The 18,429-nt window shown below is 29.2% G+C and overlaps 8 protein-coding genes across 8 annotated transcripts, besides 3 other annotated features; 2 read left to right on the top strand and 6 right to left on the bottom strand.

Moving 5' to 3' along the window:
• Positions 1-220: 220 nt before the first annotated feature.
• TVAGG3_0746360 (Ankyrin repeat family) lies at positions 221-991 on the bottom strand (the record flags this gene model as incomplete). The annotated part of the gene is made up of 1 exon (XM_001322851.1): positions 221-991. The coding sequence occupies one exon, from the start codon at positions 989-991 to the stop codon at positions 221-223; it is 771 nt and encodes a 256-aa protein (XP_001322886.1).
• Positions 992-1,778: 787 nt separating this feature from the next.
• TVAGG3_0746350 (hydrolase family) lies at positions 1,779-2,591 on the top strand (the record flags this gene model as incomplete). The annotated part of the gene is made up of 1 exon (XM_001322852.1): positions 1,779-2,591. One exon carries the CDS (start codon positions 1,779-1,781, stop codon positions 2,589-2,591), a length of 813 nt encoding a protein of 270 aa, XP_001322887.1.
• Positions 2,592-3,029: 438 nt separating this feature from the next.
• TVAGG3_0746340 (uncharacterized protein) lies at positions 3,030-3,491 on the bottom strand (the record flags this gene model as incomplete). Its single annotated transcript, XM_001322853.1, has 1 exon — positions 3,030-3,491. One exon carries the CDS (start codon positions 3,489-3,491, stop codon positions 3,030-3,032), a length of 462 nt encoding a protein of 153 aa, XP_001322888.1.
• Positions 3,492-5,535: 2,044 nt separating this feature from the next.
• Positions 5,536-8,382, bottom strand: TVAGG3_0746330 (cytoskeletal protein binding; the record flags this gene model as incomplete). Its single annotated transcript, XM_001322854.1, has 1 exon — positions 5,536-8,382. The coding sequence occupies one exon, from the start codon at positions 8,380-8,382 to the stop codon at positions 5,536-5,538; it is 2,847 nt and encodes a 948-aa protein (XP_001322889.1).
• Positions 8,383-8,449: 67 nt separating this feature from the next.
• TVAGG3_0746320 (uncharacterized protein) lies at positions 8,450-9,328 on the bottom strand (the record flags this gene model as incomplete). Its single annotated transcript, XM_001322855.2, has 1 exon — positions 8,531-9,328. The coding sequence occupies one exon, from the start codon at positions 9,326-9,328 to the stop codon at positions 8,531-8,533; it is 798 nt and encodes a 265-aa protein (XP_001322890.1).
• A 765-nt stretch (positions 9,329-10,093) lies between these two features.
• Positions 10,094-11,131: a mobile genetic element.
• Positions 11,132-11,714: 583 nt separating this feature from the next.
• TVAGG3_0746300 (uncharacterized protein) lies at positions 11,715-13,307 on the top strand (the record flags this gene model as incomplete). Its single annotated transcript, XM_001322856.1, has 1 exon — positions 11,715-13,307. The coding sequence occupies one exon, from the start codon at positions 11,715-11,717 to the stop codon at positions 13,305-13,307; it is 1,593 nt and encodes a 530-aa protein (XP_001322891.1).
• Positions 13,308-13,762: 455 nt separating this feature from the next.
• TVAGG3_0746290 (pectin lyase-like family) lies at positions 13,763-14,876 on the bottom strand (the record flags this gene model as incomplete). The annotated part of the gene is made up of 1 exon (XM_001322857.2): positions 13,843-14,817. The coding sequence occupies one exon, from the start codon at positions 14,815-14,817 to the stop codon at positions 13,843-13,845; it is 975 nt and encodes a 324-aa protein (XP_001322892.1).
• Positions 14,877-15,024: 148 nt separating this feature from the next.
• Positions 15,025-15,164: a mobile genetic element.
• Positions 15,165-16,090: 926 nt separating this feature from the next.
• Positions 16,091-16,115: a mobile genetic element.
• Positions 16,116-16,181: 66 nt separating this feature from the next.
• On the bottom strand, positions 16,182-18,050 carry TVAGG3_0746250 (uncharacterized protein; the record flags this gene model as incomplete). The annotated part of the gene is made up of 1 exon (XM_001322858.1): positions 16,182-16,724. The coding sequence occupies one exon, from the start codon at positions 16,722-16,724 to the stop codon at positions 16,182-16,184; it is 543 nt and encodes a 180-aa protein (XP_001322893.1).
• Between the last annotated feature and the right edge of the window lie 379 nt (positions 18,051-18,429).

Genomic DNA, 18,429 nt, shown 5'->3' with positions numbered 1-18,429 from the left:
ATAGTACAATATAGTGATATTTTAAGAGCCAGACTTCCTTTTAAGACAGTTCGCTTGAAATTTTTATTCATTGCTGGAAATTGTTATAAGATAAAAAGCAGATTTTATATTAAATTATTAAGATGAATTTAAATTTAAAATTTTGATTTCATAATCAAAATCATTTTGAGATTGCACAATAAACAATTTCAAATACAAAATAATTTTCATTTGGTTGCTTTTAATTAAGTTGTGGAACTGAATGTAGTTGATTGCTATTATTTTTGGTTGGATGATGAATAGAGAGAATATTGACGGCCTCGGCATTATTATTTTCGTTTGAATAATCATATGCACTTTTATCTTGATCATCCGTTGCTGTGAAATTAATTTTTGGTAAGAAACTTAAATATTTGATAACTTCTGTTGAATTAAATTTGGCGGCATATATCAAAGGAGTCATTTTATTATCATCTATTGCATTGAGATCAACATCAATTCGTGAACAAATAATTCTGGCAACTTCTAGGTTATTAGTTTGAGCTGCGTAATGAAGTGGTGTCATGTTATTCTCATCTTTAGAATTAATGTCAATTTTACTGTTGGAGCACATATACTTTAAAATTTCATGATAATTTTCTTGAATAGCGTAATGAAGAGGTGTCTTTTTAGAATATTGATCTTTGGCATTAACATCAATACTTGGAATTGAACAAAGACATTTAACAACTTCTATTTTATTTTCTTGAACTGCGTGATGAAGAATTGTACCTCCATCTTTGTAATAATATTTTGCATTGAAATTCGAGTGAGAAACTAATATTTTCATTAGTTCGGCATTATCTGTGTTTAATGCATGTTGAAGAGCTGAAATACCGTTCCGATTAATTGCATATATATCAGCATTTGGAAGAGAAAGAAAGAATTTGACTGCATCAATATTATTCCTTTGGGCAGCATAAAGAAGAAAAGATGAACCATATTTATCAGTCACTTGAGTGTATTCACTCATACATGCAAATTTAATTGCATTTGTATCATTATATAGGTTGCAATTTAGCAATATATCATAGATTTTATCAAAATCTGATGAATTTTTTTGACAATCTAGCAAAAATTTTATATTCTTGCTCACATTTGGCTGAGATTCTGCTTTTTGCAATTTTATGAAAGTTGAAATATCAAGGAGAATTCTATTGTTTAATATTCTAGAAATAAAATTTAAAATTTCAAACGCCGTTTCTGTGTTTTCGAAATTGCCTATTTTTGCATGTTGCATGATAGAATGAACTTCTGAGAACTTGAATTTATTACTTATGATTGTGAATGGATCAAAAAATTGTTTGGTCGAGAATAAGCAAAGATCAAAAATCAACGACAACTCCGTAACTGATCTCATGCCAATGAATTCCTCATTATTGTACCAATTCCCAAAATCTTTAGCATATCTTTCATAATCAATAGAACACATTTTTTTAAAAAAATTGACACATTTTGACTTTGTGATTTTAGCAATGATTCAATCCAGTTAAATCATAGAATAATAGATTGTCCTCAATGCATTCCAAGCAAAAATGTGCTGTGATAAGTTTGAAATTAAGAATTGACACATATTTCTTTCATTTTTTGGTCTGTCTCCCGATAGAAATTGAATTGAATTCAGAAAATTTTGATTATCGCTTGTAATAAAATTAATCTGGTATTGTGTGTAGCGGATTTGAAAATCTTTAACATTATTTTTATGACAAATTTTCTCTTCAAAAAAATTTACTCAAACTGATCGTGAATTCATTTTAAAGATGTCTTTCATTCCAAGGTATTGCCTAGAGACACCAACTAGTTACAAAAATAAAATACCTTATGGTAACAATAGTGAAACAGGAAAATACGTTGTAAATCACAATACAAAAATTTATTATGAAATGTACGGTCAAGGAAAACCAATAGTTGTTTCACATAGTGGTGTTATCGGATCAATCCAAGAAATGGGTGAACTTATTGATAATTTATCAAAGAGTTATCTTGTAATTGCCATTGCAACTAGAGGACAGGGCAAATCAGAAATAGGCAATGATATTCCTAGCTACGAGTTGAAGGCATCCGACGTTAAGGCTGTTGTTGATGCTACAGTAAAATGTCCAGTAACTTTAATTGGATTCAGTGATGGTGCTTACATTACATACTTCTTTGCTGCTCAATATCCTGAGCTTACAGAAAAGATTGTCTGCATCGGAGCAGGAGAATGGAAAAAGAATTGGAGAGTAATTCCGGAATTTGAGGTATTTAGAAAGAGAGATGAATTATATTGGGAAGAACAGAAGAAAATCCGTCCAGAGCCTGATAAAATGAATGAATGGTATCAACCTCTTAAACAATATTATGAAAGTTTGATAATTGGCGAAGAAATTTTCGGTAAAATCCAATGTCCAACACTTGTAATGGCAGGAGATAGAGATCCTAATGCTCCTTTGCAAGCAATTGTTGATGCCTTCAAAATGTTGAAAAATTCGCAATTGTCAATCATTCCAAATGCTTACCATGCAGTTCTCAATCAGAATTTTGATCAAGCATTCCCAATCATTCTCAATTTCATTACGAAATTTGAAAATTAGAATAAATAACTATTATACAGAATATTCTTCTTCATTGCTATCCATTGCAGTTACTCTTTTTGAAAATTTATAATGAAAAAACAAAAAGATAATCTGCATTTCAATCCGATTCAGAGATTGATATATTTTTTAGACTTATTTCCAATGTGGTCATATTAAGAATTCTAACATTATGAATTAGCTGATTTAATTTTGAATTCATTTGAATCATTCAAATCTTGTTATTCTTAAACTAGCATCACCAAATGACAATTCATATTGAATGAGCACTATTAAACAAGTTTTTCCATTGATTTCGAAATTAAATAATCTGAAAATACCCTTGTTTGGATATATATTGATGTATAGAAATTGTCTACATATTTTTGACAAGCTTAATATGTTTAAAATATCTTATTAATATTTGTAATAATTAAAATTTAGAAAATTAAAAGCATATTAAACTCGTGCGGGATTTTCTTCATCTTTGTCGAAATCTGAAGAACGATCTTGATGTGTATTATAATATTCAATGGCTCGATCAGTTAAATTATCTTCAAAATCCTCTTCTGCGTCACTGGCTGGTCCATTCAGCATCAAAATAAATGCCCATATAAAAGAGATAAAGAAAAATATATAAACAAGAGCATATATTGCAAAAAATATGAGCCAAAATATCAATTCAAGTTCATCCATTTTGTCGTTTTTATAATTGTGGGATCCCGGACGATGAGAAGCCTTTCTATGTGCTTTAGTGCGGCAATCACATAACATATTACAGAGCTCAAAGCCACAACAAATTCCAGCACATTTCATTCTATGAGCAGGATTAACTTTATTTTTCTTTTCATGTTTGTAGTAAAAGCTGATTGATGCATCATAAACTCCCTTGCAGCAGCAGAAACAACATCTATAGAGCATTCCTGCTCAAATAGCTCTATTCGGGAAAATGCAACAACAGCAAGTGTATAGTAATGCTGATATTACAGTAAGACCTCCCCAAATGACAATAACATATATTATCAGTTTCTTATTTGATTCACTGAGGGACAATATTTTTCTTGCTTTATTTATGTCTGTAACTTCGGATAGACGGATATGAATATTTTGCTGTTGCCTTGATTTGATGACAATAACACCTTTACTTTCATTGAAATACAATCTTGATTCGGTTTTTTTATTTATTTTTGACATTAATTTCGGATGTTTTTCAGAAGTGTTATAAATTAAGACTTGGAATGAGTCTTTTTCTTTGATTGATAAATTAAATAATTGTGAAGAATTAGTTTCGAAATCATATCTAATACATGAATTTTTGCCTTTTTGAACTTCGATTGAGAGTTCAGTCGAATTGTGTGTGTATGAATACTCTAAATCGCAATGGAAATCAAGTGATTTAGCTACGAAAATGTTTCTTAACATTTATTGACAAAAAAATAATTAAAATCGCAAGGTTTTTGTTAATCTTTAGAAATGCAACGTTTTATATAAATTTAATGAAGTCCATATTATACAATGGTTGCTCAACGCTCAACTTTTAATTTTTTACATCAGTATTCAATTTTTTAAGTATACTATTGAAAATTTGTGAATTCGCTTGAATTTTGACGTTGCAATTCAAATTCAATGAATGACATCAAAAATGATTTTGAATCTCTTCTTTTTTCGATTTCTTTCCTAATATTACATAAAATGATGAATCGTTGGCTTAGACACACTTAGTAACGTTTCAAATTTCATTTTTTTTTACCAAAAATGAATAAAATCAATAAATAAAATTAGTCCCCAATAGCAAAAAGGATTCTTTCATTTGGGGATTGATATGTAAAAAAAAAATAATATTGCGATTCTAAAATTCAAAAGTTATGAATTAATTTGTGATCACTTAGAGATCAACCCAAATATTAGAGGTGGAATCACATTCAATATAATAATTGTAAATAAAATGGGAAAAAATGTAAGAAATAAATCATTTAATTACGATATTATCAAATGTAAATATTTTCTCTATTTATTTCCATAAAGGAATTCTTCGAAAAATGATTTGATTTTATATTTTTTTTTCTAAACATTTTTGTGAATTAAATTTAAAAGATCTTAGTGTTATGCTTTTCTAATTGATTTCTCATTAGAGCAAAATTATGTTAGCAAGAATCACCAATTCCAAATTACTCATAAAGGATAGGTTTAGTAGAGATTCACGCACAAATATTTTTTCTATTTCTCAAACGTTTCATTCAGTTTAATTGTCATTTGCATAGCATTTGAAGAAAAATAAAAATTAATTCTCATGCAAAAATAAACGATTATTATTGATTCAAACATGAGATTATATAAAAGCAAAAATAAACATAAGCTTGAGAATCGAACCCTTGTTTCATTAAAAAAACGCATCAAAATTGTTAATATGACAATACTCAGATTCTCTGGCATACGATTATTTTTGCTTTTAATGCCTAACAGCGTTTGAATCAAAAATAATCGTATGCCCGAGAATTACGCTTTTCCAACATTTTTGGGTCGCATGGCGCCCATGACAAAACATCGGAAAAGTGTATAATTTTTTGCATATCTGATATAAAATTAAGACTTCTCATAGCTTGATCAAATAAAATATTAAATAGAAAAAGAGAAGAACTCCCAAACTAAACTTGAAATACTTCGCGTCCGATACAGAAAAAATGAGACGCGAAGGTTATGAAAAAGAGTTTAGAGGCCAATCCCAAACCCTGCTCATGTTAAGAATAGAAGTACTTATATGAGGGAATATGATAGCTTTGTTTATTGCGTTTATTGTGATATCCAATGATATATTTTCACACCAAATTTCATAGTTGAAGGATCAAGGTTGTGTCATAAAAAATTGAGAGTGTGTCAGAAAGTAGTAAGTTCACACATTAAAAAAAAGAGAAAATGGATTTAAGAAACTTAATTTTAACGAAATATAAATAGTAAAGTTTATTCTCTAAGAAGTCATAGATAAAAATATATTTAAAAGTGGATCACCAGCAGATTCTCTGATATCATTATGATTTATGTCTCCTGATTCAATACACTTTTGAATGTATTTTGGAATGAAATTTCTGAATCCTGATAAAGAAGAATCAGAATAAGAAAGAATTATTACGTTATTAAGGACAGGAAAAGCAAAATTCTGCGGGATCATCTTGTAGGATGACTTGTAAACAACAGAAATGGCTGTGGAACGTTCAATGAAGTATTTATCTGTTTGATTATTCGATAAACAGAAGAAAGGTATTTCAAAAGACTTCAGAATCGAATAAACAGATGTAGAATCAATAAAATACTTCTTTGTTTCATTGATGACGTTAAATGACTTTTGTTGGAAATCATTCAATAAATTTACATCGCAAAAAGTCATTGTAACAAGGAAATCTCTCAAAGCGCTTTGAGAATATTGCAGAATAAGCAATGGATCATTCATAGAAACAGAAATTGAGATCGCACAGTCAAACATTCGTTCCCGCTCAAATTCCACGAGAAGACTTGGTGACATGATGTCGAAACGCTCTGAAATAAACTTGATCGTTTCGTTTTTGTGGAATTTTATGAGGAATTTCGTGTAATTTACATAATCTTCATTAATAAGCGGTAAACTTGCGAATAACTTCTTGTTTGTTTCACAAAGACTGTGTGCAAATGCAAATTTCTTGTCTCCAGGAAGTTTTGAGTAAATTTGGTTTGAAATTTCCTGATTTTTCATTAAACCAGCTAATTTAAGCTGATCTACTGATAGCAATAGCTCACAGTTCTCTACTATGGCATCATCAACTGCTTTTGTTTGTGATTTTTCGGAAATTACTTGGAAAATTTCTGATTTTCTGTCTTTTATGAATAAAAACTTAATTAATCTGTTCAAATCATTCAGTTTTCTATAGATAAGCTCTTCTACATTATCAAAACCGGCTTTAACTATAATTGGTTGTAACTTTCTCAAAAATTCTGAGTAACCGTTTTGATTCAAAAATTGAGAGATTTCTTTTTCACTGTTTTTATTGAAAATCTCTCTCAGAACGAAAGTTGTTAATTGGTCAGGCAAATTCTTCGCGTATTTGATGGCTTTTTCAACACAGAATTTTGTGATTTGAGGAGATTTGACGTAAATTGCGAATTCGAGTATTTTTTGGCAAAATACGTCGAGGTCGTATGGTTTCCCTTGTGTCATAAGGGTAATTTTCTCACAAAAAGATAAAATTTGGCAAATTTCGGATTCACCTCTGTTTTGGAAGATTCTGAGCAAATCATTCAACCTCAAGGCCTTTGATACGCATATTGTTGCATCTGTAATAGAGTTGGCCTGTGTTCTTAAGAGAGTTGGCAAAGATTCTGATGAATCATCCAAATTTACAGAAAGATTATAAGCTGTTGGAGTATCAAGTTGTTCTATAGTTGCTAAAGCTTCTTTGGTGTTTCCTGTCCTTAAAAAGAAGACAGATTTTGTAAAAAGTGACAATGAAGGTAAATTTCGAATAAATTCCGGATTTGAATCCGTATTTTCACACAACAAGTTACTGAACTGTGTTGGGTAATAGAAAATACTTGCATCCGGATCGTATTTTGGTATTAAATTAGCAAATTCTTTAATATTATTTTTAAATTCATTCAAAGCAAGTATTGAAGGTAATCTTCTGAGAGAAAACTCTTTAGATGTTTTAATTATAAGCTCTATTATGTCTTGCGATGCTTTATTTGCGACAAAATACTTGGAAAATACTGATTGAATGATTTCTGTGCGAGTTTCAAATGGTAAGCAACTGTCGCTGCCTGAAACTATGTTACCTTTCGAAAATTGTTCCGAAATCTCATATAAATTTTTGTAATCTTGAATGGTCGAACAATTTTCAACGAAAGTACGCTGTTTTATGGCGAATAATGAACTTTCCTTAGCTATGTATAATGTTTTATCAATTGGATTTGGCACGTAAATGGCTTGAGACAAATTATCATCTGAAAAAACTTGTGGAGTCGTAGGATTTGAAGAATTGAATACGTAAAACGAGTTATTAAATGATGTAACAAGTAATAGATCATCTCTGATGAAATTACAGCATCGTGGAGAAATATTATTAATCTGACAATGAGAAATCTCGGTTAAATTGAATCCATTCAGAGTGTAAACGACTGCTAAGTTCTTTGATGCAAGTCCTATTTGTAAAACATCAGGTTGATTTAAAGAATAAGTTGGAATCGCGCTTTCTATTGGAATACTTGCTAAAACTTTTGAACTCTCGCAATTTAGAACAACAAACTTCTCATTTGTTGTTACAAGTATTAAGTTTTGTAATTTCTGCGTGAAGTTTGATAAATTATTTGGAAAATTTACAGGAATTAACGATATTGGAGGAGTTTGGAATGTACAAATAACGAAGTCTTTTGCAGAAACGCCGAATAATCCGATTGATATCTTTGTCAGAGTCAGAGAATTATTTGAATCTAAAATCACGATTTGGTTTTCTCCTAAATACATAATCTGCTTAATCCCAGCTTTTCTCGCTTTGGGAAATGATTTCAGTAGCTTAGCATTCGTTATATCGAAAATTGAATAAGAACCATCTTCGCATGCAACAGCTGCATGAGAATTTGAAGGAGATAATGCTACATGATATGGAGGAGAGACAATTGACTTATCTGTTAATGCTAATCTAACTAATTTATCAGTTTTTGTGGAATATAGCAAAAACTGTCCTCCATTATCAAGAATTAGCATGAAATCGTCTTTTATATCGCAATCAATTGGATGTCTTTCGAATATTGCCCGTGGAAATTGCTCAAAAGTTAAAAATTTATTCATATAAAATCCTATTGTCACTTTTTGAGCGGTATAATCAGACTTACAGTTTGAATGAAGATCAGAGGTTAAAAATAAGAAATAATTACATGGTTTATTCAGTCAACAAATTATATATAACAAACAAACAAAAATAATACAAAATTAAGGATTAAAACGTAATTGGTACAATATTAAAGCCAATGTCGGATATATTCGATCTGGATCTATTGGCGCGTTTCAACTGTAAGCTCTTTAGCTTCCTTTTATATTCTTTATCATTTTGTTCGTGAATATTCTGTCTTTTGATAAATTCTTCTTTCTGCTTCTGTGCAATCTCTTCTGCTCGTTTAAAAGTCGCTTTATTCTTTTCTCTTATGCTCTCGATTCTTGAACGCCTGTCGAATAAGCATGAATTTTGACATGGATTGTGCGCTGACTTGAGTACAACTTTATTAGCTTGCGGCTCAGAAGTTGATTGTTCTGGACAGTTATTCATCGCGTAGTAGCTCTTTACGATTTCTCGTGACTCTTCGGTATTAGATAATATTGCATCGCGTAATCTTTTGATTTGAGTTCGGATAGTTTGAATATAATTCATTTGATCAGCTGATGGTTGTTGTGGATCAATAAAAAGAGATGATGGCTCGACTTTGAGCATATTTATTGCTATAACAGTAGCTTCTTCTGTGAAATTCTGTCTTTTTCGAGGGTTATAATTGTCGATAGAAATCGGTATTAAAGGTTGGCAGCGTTTCGGTGATGGTGATTTGTGTGTTCTGGGTGAAACTGGTTGCGTTAGAGGTTGAGCGGGTAGTGGTTTCAATGATGGAAGTGGAATTAAATTTTGTTGAATATCATATGGAGAAGGGCGTGGTAAAGGTATGTCGGCAAATACAGAGCCTTGAAGCGCGCTGGATGAAGGAAAACAATATGTAATAGGTGGATCAGGCTTAAAATTTTCCTTCATTGATTTTATAAATTGCGATTATTTTCAATTCAAATTGCAAAAAACGGAATTTCAGATAATTCAGTAATCATAAAATCTGAGAATTAGCATATTGTGCTCATTTTATTTTATGAAAAATAAAACTCATTCAAAATTAAATATCATTGAAATTTTTGAAATAATTCACGGGAATATTCATAGTTGCTAGTTTATCAATAATATAATTCGCAAATTTTGTAATTTGTGAGCATTTTAAATTCTTGGCAAGATTTTGAGAAAATAATATGAATAAACTTTTGTTATGAATAATAAATGATTTTCGCGAATTTTGACAACTTTTAATTGGATTCAAAATTATCGTAATTACGATTATCGATCCCAGCATATATTGCATTTCTAATTTGCTGGAAATGATTTCCAGCAATGAGAGGTGTTTACTGCTATATCAGTATTGCTCTATTCCAGTCTTGACATAGACTGTGCATAAAAAATAAAAGATAAGAGTCTTTATTCAAATATTGGTTTTCATAACATCAATTTAACTTGAATAAAAATGCTTTGATAGTGTTAAGCATACACATATCTCTAATATTTTTCAAAAAATAAATATATTTGTATGTTAAATCATTGGAAATGGTCAAAAGTATATAACCACTAATAAATCTGATAGGATTTATTTACTGTGGGGATAACTATGTCTTTCACAAACTGCCCAATTTAAAAATAAAGGCAAGCTGCTGATAATGAATAACTATGTTTTGTTTTTGTTAAATAAAGCCATATTAAGGGTGCACCCGTATGTACGTTTATTTGAGAGGAGGAGGATTACCCTCTCAATTTTGAGGGATTCGTTAGTTTATTTTCTCGATGAATATGCAATAAAATTTGATTTTTACCTTATCAATATACTTCATATAATATACACATGTTCATGTAAAAACTTTTTTTCCAAAATCCTCAGTAATTAAGGGATTTTTGAATTTTAAGAATTTTTTTCGAATTTTTTCGAAAAAAAAATATTTTCAGAACAGCCTTAACGGCTAAGATTTAGGAACAATGTTAAGTATCAAAAAGAAAGGAGGTCTGATATAGACAACATATATCGTTAAAGGTTGAAAAAATCTCTAATATTTGAGCCCAAAATTTCAAATTTTAATTTTTTGAAAAAAGAGGCCACCCGTATGTACGTTTATTTGAAAGGAGGATTATATTTTTGAAAGGGTGAAACATTATGAATATGTTAATTATATAATAATATGTATTATTATAAAAAAGAAAAAATAAAGCACGTTAAAATTTTTCTTTCTTGATTTTTTACAAAATCTACTTAGAATTATGCAAAATATGACTAAATAATTATAAATTTCAAGTTAAATTTTAATTTTGATAAATAATTTAAATTTCAAAATATCAAGTTCAGTTCGACTATGTATGTAGTAATTCCTCAATAAAGTGCCAAAACCCTATTAAAATATATGAACATTTTCAACACTTTAATGTTTTTATTTAAAAATTTGATGGAATATGAGCTTCAAACAATTATTATGTAAATAAAAATAATTAAATATATGTATTTATTCGTATTACAACCGTAGTAAGTCGATTCTTCCTTTCTTCTACTGAGGTTTGAATTTGATTTCGAATTGTAAAGAGATTCAAAGGAAAATACTAGCGGATAAAAACTACCTCCATGAAAGGGTCATAATGGAGTCAAGTTGTATTTTTTGATATTTTTTGCTTTTCGAGCCTAAATAGGTAGCCAAGATAATGCCTAAAAATAAGGTTCTAAATTCTGAAGTTTACATGATCCTCTCGTGTGCACCCTTAAGGCTAGGCATCTAGATTTAACATGATTTTATTTCAGAATTTTATGAATTTTAGTTTTCATAGCCTTCATGAATACAAAATATACCACTCAGTTCTATAAATTAGAGTTCTCTTCTTCTTTTGGTGAGAGATTTGAATTAATTTAATCATCATATTTTGTTTTCCAAATTGAGAGTTTTTTAAACAAATATATTATGCATCAAAATGTTAATTTAATTGAATTTATATTCCAGAACACCTGTAAAAATTTCAATGAATACAAACTTGTGCAATGAAAAGTGTACTTTTTCAGAGTTATCCATTATTTCCCCAAGATATTTTATGTAACATAAATACTATCCATTATAATACGATTAAAATCCTAATTACATACGACGTGTATTATGGAAAACGATAGTTTTTTTCAGAGTGATTGAAAATGTGTTTTTGAATGAAAATAAAATCAATCTTGTTAACTAATATTGTGTTGTATTCTCAATACTTTAGTGTGAACCAAAAATATGCGTCTGATTCATTCAATTGCTTGGGATTTTCTATTTGAAAAGGAGAAAAAAAAATTCTAAGAACATAAAAATCAAGAATGTTCCTTTTCTTTGCGCGTCTTGGGAGTTCACAATGTGAAATTGAAATCACAAATTACAATGGGGATGTTATTTCCCCTGATAACTATTCAACAAATACAGAATGCTTCAAGATTAAATCAAAAAATTGTCAAAATGTCAGAGTTACACCTGAACAAGATATTTCACATGGAATATATGAAGCAGGAACATATATTATTGCGGCTCAAGGAACAGAATCTGAAGAAAACAATGTTTCAATTACAGTCACAATTAACACAGTCCCTGTTAAAGACAGAAATTACTATTATATTATCAATCATTGTGGAACATTTCCGGTTATAACATCTTTCTTTTACGTCATCTTCAACTTGACAAATAATATTAAAGGAGAATTTCAAATTGGAAGGCCAAATACTTTTAACTTTACAAAGATAAAGGAGAACTATCCGCATGCACAATACTTCCTGGAAAATGGCGAAGCTGAACATACATTTCATTATATTCAAAAAATTGCCCATGAAGATCCAAATGCATATTTCCATGTTCGTGTTGATGATATCAGAATTGGACAGCCATTTTTCTGGTTATTGAATCAAGGAATTCATCAGTCTCGCTATGAAATTCATCTTTGTTCTGATGGAACAAACACTTACAAAAAATTCCTTGATTTCAAACTTAATACATTGGAAGGATGGAATAAAATTGCAGAAGAATTCAAAAAATTCTATGATCAAGCACTAATAGGAGCTTTAAATATTAATAAAAAGATTGCAAACTGTGATATCCGTAATTGGAGTTTTATTTTTGCTGCAATAACTTATCCAAATATTTATCTGGAATTATCTAACCCTGAAATGATTACAACAGAAGAAGAACAACTCAAAGAAACTTTCAAAAAGATGAAAATGATCAAAATTGATATACTTGGAATAATTAATTCTCAGCCAGAAGAAAAAGTGGATTATCTTTATGAAGTTTCAAAAATAAATAGAGAAGAATATAGAAAGAAATATTTCTCAAATTATGGAAAGAAGACATGTTTCATATTGACAACAAATCCGGTTAATGAGACTCAAATCAAAGTTTTCTTTACAAGAACTGTGAAAAAATATTCTAATTATACATTTGTTGCAAAGCCTCATCCGAGTGCTCCTTATTCGAAAAATTTGTCTGAATGGATGAATAATGAAGTAAAAGTGATTCCGTTTGAAGGCGAACAGATACCTGCAGAGATTATATACTCTGCATTTGCCGGCAAAGTTAAAGTTGGTGGATATCCAACATCTACATTTACTTCTGTCAATTTGGATGATGTACTTTTCATTTATATTGAAAAAATGGATAAGCTATTCCCTCCTTTAGATACATTCGTAGAAAGGAAAATGATCAAAGGAGAATTAATGAATTTTGAAAGTCTTGTTGAAGAATATCCACAATGCATTCCATCTCTATCTCCAACTCCAAGTAATGACAAAAAATCCAAATTCTTGAAGATTGGAGTTCCAATTATTTCTTTTGTTTGTGTCGCAATCATTGTTGGTATTGTTATATTAGTTATCTATTTTCGTAAACACAAAAAGGTTGTTGATGAATCAGCACCACAACCATAAATAAAAAAGATTTTTATCTCAATATAATACAATTATATATCAAATGCCATTAATGAGTATGTTAGAACTGCATTAAAGGTTGTCAAAAAATGCATATGACAAGCACGTTTTTTGTACTTGTAGGAAAAGCTTAACAAGCCACCGTGTGAGAGGAAAATTGAGTAATTTCTTGCACAAAAACATAGAAATGTAAAATCATTGAAAGTGGAAAAAATATTTTAACTCCAGAATGTTTACTAGTATTTATTTTCTGACAAAAAGAGTCTCAGAAAGTACTTAAACAATAGTACTTTTTGTAGACATTAACTTAACGATGCATCTACAACTTTCTGACACACTCTCAATCTTTTTTCAACCCTGGAAAATAATTGAGAAGATTTTACATGGTATTTGCCGGCAAATGCCATGTAAAACTATCAAAAGTGTGATCCTTATGACTGCATGAAAACTCACTCACGTTAAGAAAATTTTTTGAAATCTGCGACATGTTTGCAGCATCAGAACGGAGTATTCTTGATATCATATGACTGATTAGTTATACTATTTTAAAAGTAGATATGTTTAGTGCGTGGCCAAATGATGTTTTATAAACATTGATAGCAATGTTTTTGATGTCTTTCATTTTTAATCTTTTTTCTGATACTTTCTTTTTATAAAAATATGTAGCAGAGCATTTATCTGTAGTATAATGAGATATAAATGAATCTAATGGATATCCTGTTTCAAATGTTTCCGGAAAAAAATCAAACTTTAGAGTTTGATTTACATCATTATTATTAAAGTAACAATTATCAAAAGTTGGTTTTACTGCAAATAAATAGTTTCCTTTATTTCCTATGAATGAACAATTTGAATATGTACATGAAGTATCACACCAAATTATTGCATCACCATTATTTGTATCTTCATTGTTTAAATAATTACATTTTTTAATATTTAAATTACCATAATTTGCTAACACACCTTGTTTTTTAGATGATGTATTTGATATTGTTGTGAAATTAATAATTTCTGCTTCTTTTGAACTGTGAATACGATATGCAGCACATTCAGTAATTTCATAGTGATTAGATGTATTCATATTACTTACTTTGATATCTCCTTTGCATTGTGATACTGAACATTCAAATGCATAACTTTTGTTGGTACTTTCATCATATAATTCAATTTCATATGCACATCCCCATTTATCGCTTGATGAAAGTAAACAACAAATATGAACTAAGATACAATCAGATTCTTTGATACAGAATGATCCACCGTAATCTGTGGAACTATTGTTGTAAAATGAGCACGATTCAATTAAAACTTTGCTGCTAGAATTAAGGTAAATTGCTCGATTTTGGCGATGGAAAGCAAAAATTACATCATGAATGTAATAATTACCGCTTCCTGATATTGCTTCGTTCTCTTTTTTGTCATGAAAAGGAACTGTGCCGTAATATTCTGAAAAACTTCTTCCAAGGAGAAAATCGTCTTGTAACTTGAATAATTTCGCATTTCTATGCATTGATCAATGCAAATAGGCATGATATTATTGCAATATTAAATTTTAATGTTGTATAGTCGTCAATTTGATTAAGGTTAAAATTAAATAAAAAGTGACTAAATAAAAAAAATCCATCATATCACTCAAATTAGCTCAAACTAAATTATTAAAGTTAGCAATACTATCACTGATAAATATTCAATTATGTCAAAAAAAAGTGAAAGTTAAGGGTGCCCTATAGACGATAGACCACCCTCAGAAAAGCACTTTTAAGGTTATTATATTGAGAACTAGAATCCGGATAATCCATTCATTCGAGTTCTAATAAGGTTAATTTTGTGATGTTTACATTATCGTTATAGGGCACCCTTAAGTGCACTTAACACTCTCTGGCATTGTCTCAATTTTTTTGAAAACCAAACCTTAATTCCCAATTTTCTAATGTTAGAAGTTAATATTCTCAGGAAAAAGTTCTTATTAATCACTATAACCTGATATAGATGTAGATGCTTTAGTGATATGATTATGATAATATGCTATACTGTTTTGTAATGATGATAAAGATATAATGTTTTTATGGGAGCATGTCAGAAAAAGGGTGTGTTTTGTTATCTAAGTAATCTTCAGAATTTTTTTGACTTTCTCGATTTGTTTATTCAATTAATTATCATTATTCTTTTTTGTCTTTTCGATTAATTAAGTTTCAATGTTGTGCAATCTCATAAATCATATCCTTAATTAAACAAGATAAATCAAATAATACAATGAACTCGAAATCATATCCTTTGCCGCAAAGGCTTTGCGCGAAAGTTTTTCAATTCCCTCAAATTTTGCGAAACAGACACGAAGAAGATGCGCTTAATGAATATATGCTAATAATGAATATGTTAGAGTTGCATATAAGGTTATTAAAAAATGTATTTAACAATCTATCGTGTGAGAGAAAAATTGACTCCTTTCTTGCACAAAAACGTAGAAAAAATATAAATCAATGAAAGGGAGAAAAAAAAATATTTTTGCTCCAGAAAGTTTACAAATGTACACTTTCTGAAAAAAAAGAGTCGAAGAAAGTACTCAAACAATGGTACTTTTTGTAGACATTAACTTAATAGTGCATTTAAAACTTTCTGAAACACTATCAATGTTTTTGACAAAAGAGGTTCAAATCATAGATTGTTCGAATATCTGATATAATATTTTGACTTGTTATATCATTATCAAATAAAATAATAAAATAAAGATCTGATTGTTTTGCGGCGAAATCTATTTCACAAATTAAAGATGTCAAAAAAATTGAGAGAATGTCAGAAAGTGATAAGAGTGTCATTAATTTTTTTTTGAGGAATTAGATTGGAATTTTGTTGAAATTATATGAATGAGTATATTTATACTATTTTAGAAGAAGATATGTTTACTGTTACAACAAATGATGTTAATAAAATATTGATAATAATATTTTCGATGTCTTTCATTTTTAATGTTTTTTCTGATTCTTCCTTTTTATAAAAATATGTACTGGGACACCCCTCAACTGCATAATGAGATATAAATGAATCTAATGGATTGATTGATTCAAATGTACCTGAATAACCATCCCATACAGTTTGAGTGACATCTTTATTATCAAAGTAACAATTATCAAGATATGGTTCTTCATCAAATAAACAGTATCCTTTATTTCCTATGAATGAACAATTTGAATATGTACATGAAGTATCACAATCAATTATTGCAGCATCATCTCCTGTACATTCATTGTATAAATAATTACATTTTATAATATTAAAGTCACCCAAATTGTACATTCCATCTAATTCTGTAGATGATGTATTTGATGCAGTTGTGAAATTAATAACTCCTATTTCTGTTGAAAAGCCAATTTCATATGCAGCATATTCAGTAATTTCATAGTGATAAGATGTATTCATATTACTTACTTTGATATCTCCTTTGCATTGTGATACTGAACATTCAAATGCATAATTTTTGTAGGTATTTCCATAAGGTAAATAAATGTAATATGCGCATCCTTCTCTTCCGCATGATGAAAATAAACAACAAATATGAACTAAGATACAATCAGAGTCAAAGATAGAGAATGATCCACCGTAATCTGTGGAACTATTGTTGTAAAAGGAGCATGTTTCAAGTAATACTTTCCTGTGTGAATCAAGGTAAATTGCTGTATTTTGGCGATGGAAAGAAAATACTGCATAATGAATGTAATAATTGCCACTTCCTGATATGGTCTCGTTCTCTGTTTTGTCATTAAATGTAATATCGCCGTAATATTCTGAAAAACTTCGTTCAAGGAACAAATAGTCTCCTGACTTGAATAATTTAGCATTTCTAAGTATCTGTCAATGTAAATTGTATTGATAGTATTGTCAAATTATATTTTAATGGAGTTTTACAGTCAATTTGATTAAAATTAAAATTAAAAAAGTGACTAAACAAATACTTTGAATCAACGGATCAAAATTATTATCACTTCAGAAAGATGAAAATGATCAAAATTGATATCATCAACAAGAACATAAGGTTGATTATCTTTATGAAGTTTCAAAAATAAACAGAGAACAATATAGAAAGAAATATTTCACAAATTATGGAAAGAAGACATGTTTCATATTGACAACAAATCCGGTTAATGAGACTCAAATCAAAGTTTTCTTTACAAGAACTGTGAAAAAATATTCTAATTATACATTTGTTGCAAAACTTCATCCGAGTGCTCCTTATTCGAAAGATTTGTCTGAATGGATGAATAATGAAGTAAAAGTGATTCCGTTTGAAGGCGAACAGATACCTGCAGAGATTATATACTCTGCATTTGCCGGCAAAGTTAAAGTTGGTGGATATCCAACATCTACATTTACTTCTGTCGATTTGGATGATGTACTTTTCATTAATATTGAAAAAAAATTGATAAACTATTTCCTCCTTTAGATACATTCGTAGAAAGAAAAATGATCAAAGGAGAATTAATGAATTTCGAAAGTCTTGTTGAAGAATATCCACAGTTCATTCCATCGCTATCTCCAACACAAACTAATGACAAAAAAATTGAAATTCTTAATGATTGGCATTTCAATTATTTCTTTTGTTGGTGTCGCAATCATTGTTGGTATTGTTATATTAGTTATCTATTTTCGTAAAAGCAAAAATGTTGTTGACGAAACAACACTACAATCATAAATAAAAAAAAATATTTCTCTCAATATAAAAAAAAGTTATTTATCTTTGAAATCGCAATTCGTTTGATAACTCTATCAAATGTGAATAATAAATATATGTTAGAATTGAATATTAAGTTGTTATAATTAAAAATAAAAATTAAAAATATAATAAAATAGAAATAGAAATAGGAAATGTGTTTTCCTACAAGTTGCGATACTTTATTAACTTTCAATCTTCGTCAAGAATTCCAATATCGTCCAAAAATTGATAACCATTTCACTTATTCTATTTTTGATCAATTTTGTTAAAAATCTTTAAAAGATAATTCTTTCCAAACTAAAATTCGAGCGTTTATGGTTAAATTTCAATGACGATTCACGCCAGTCGTCAAAAATTTGATTTAAAGATAGATGGGCGTAAGTTCAGACTTAAATAGTATCATTATGTCATATG

This window comes from Trichomonas vaginalis, chromosome III (assembly GCF_026262505.1).
Source record: "Trichomonas vaginalis G3 chromosome III, whole genome shotgun sequence".
Lineage (NCBI taxonomy): Eukaryota > Parabasalia > Trichomonadida > Trichomonadidae > Trichomonas > Trichomonas vaginalis.
The sequence above is the reverse complement of the archived record's forward strand: the minus strand, read 5'-3'. Positions and strand labels throughout refer to the sequence as shown.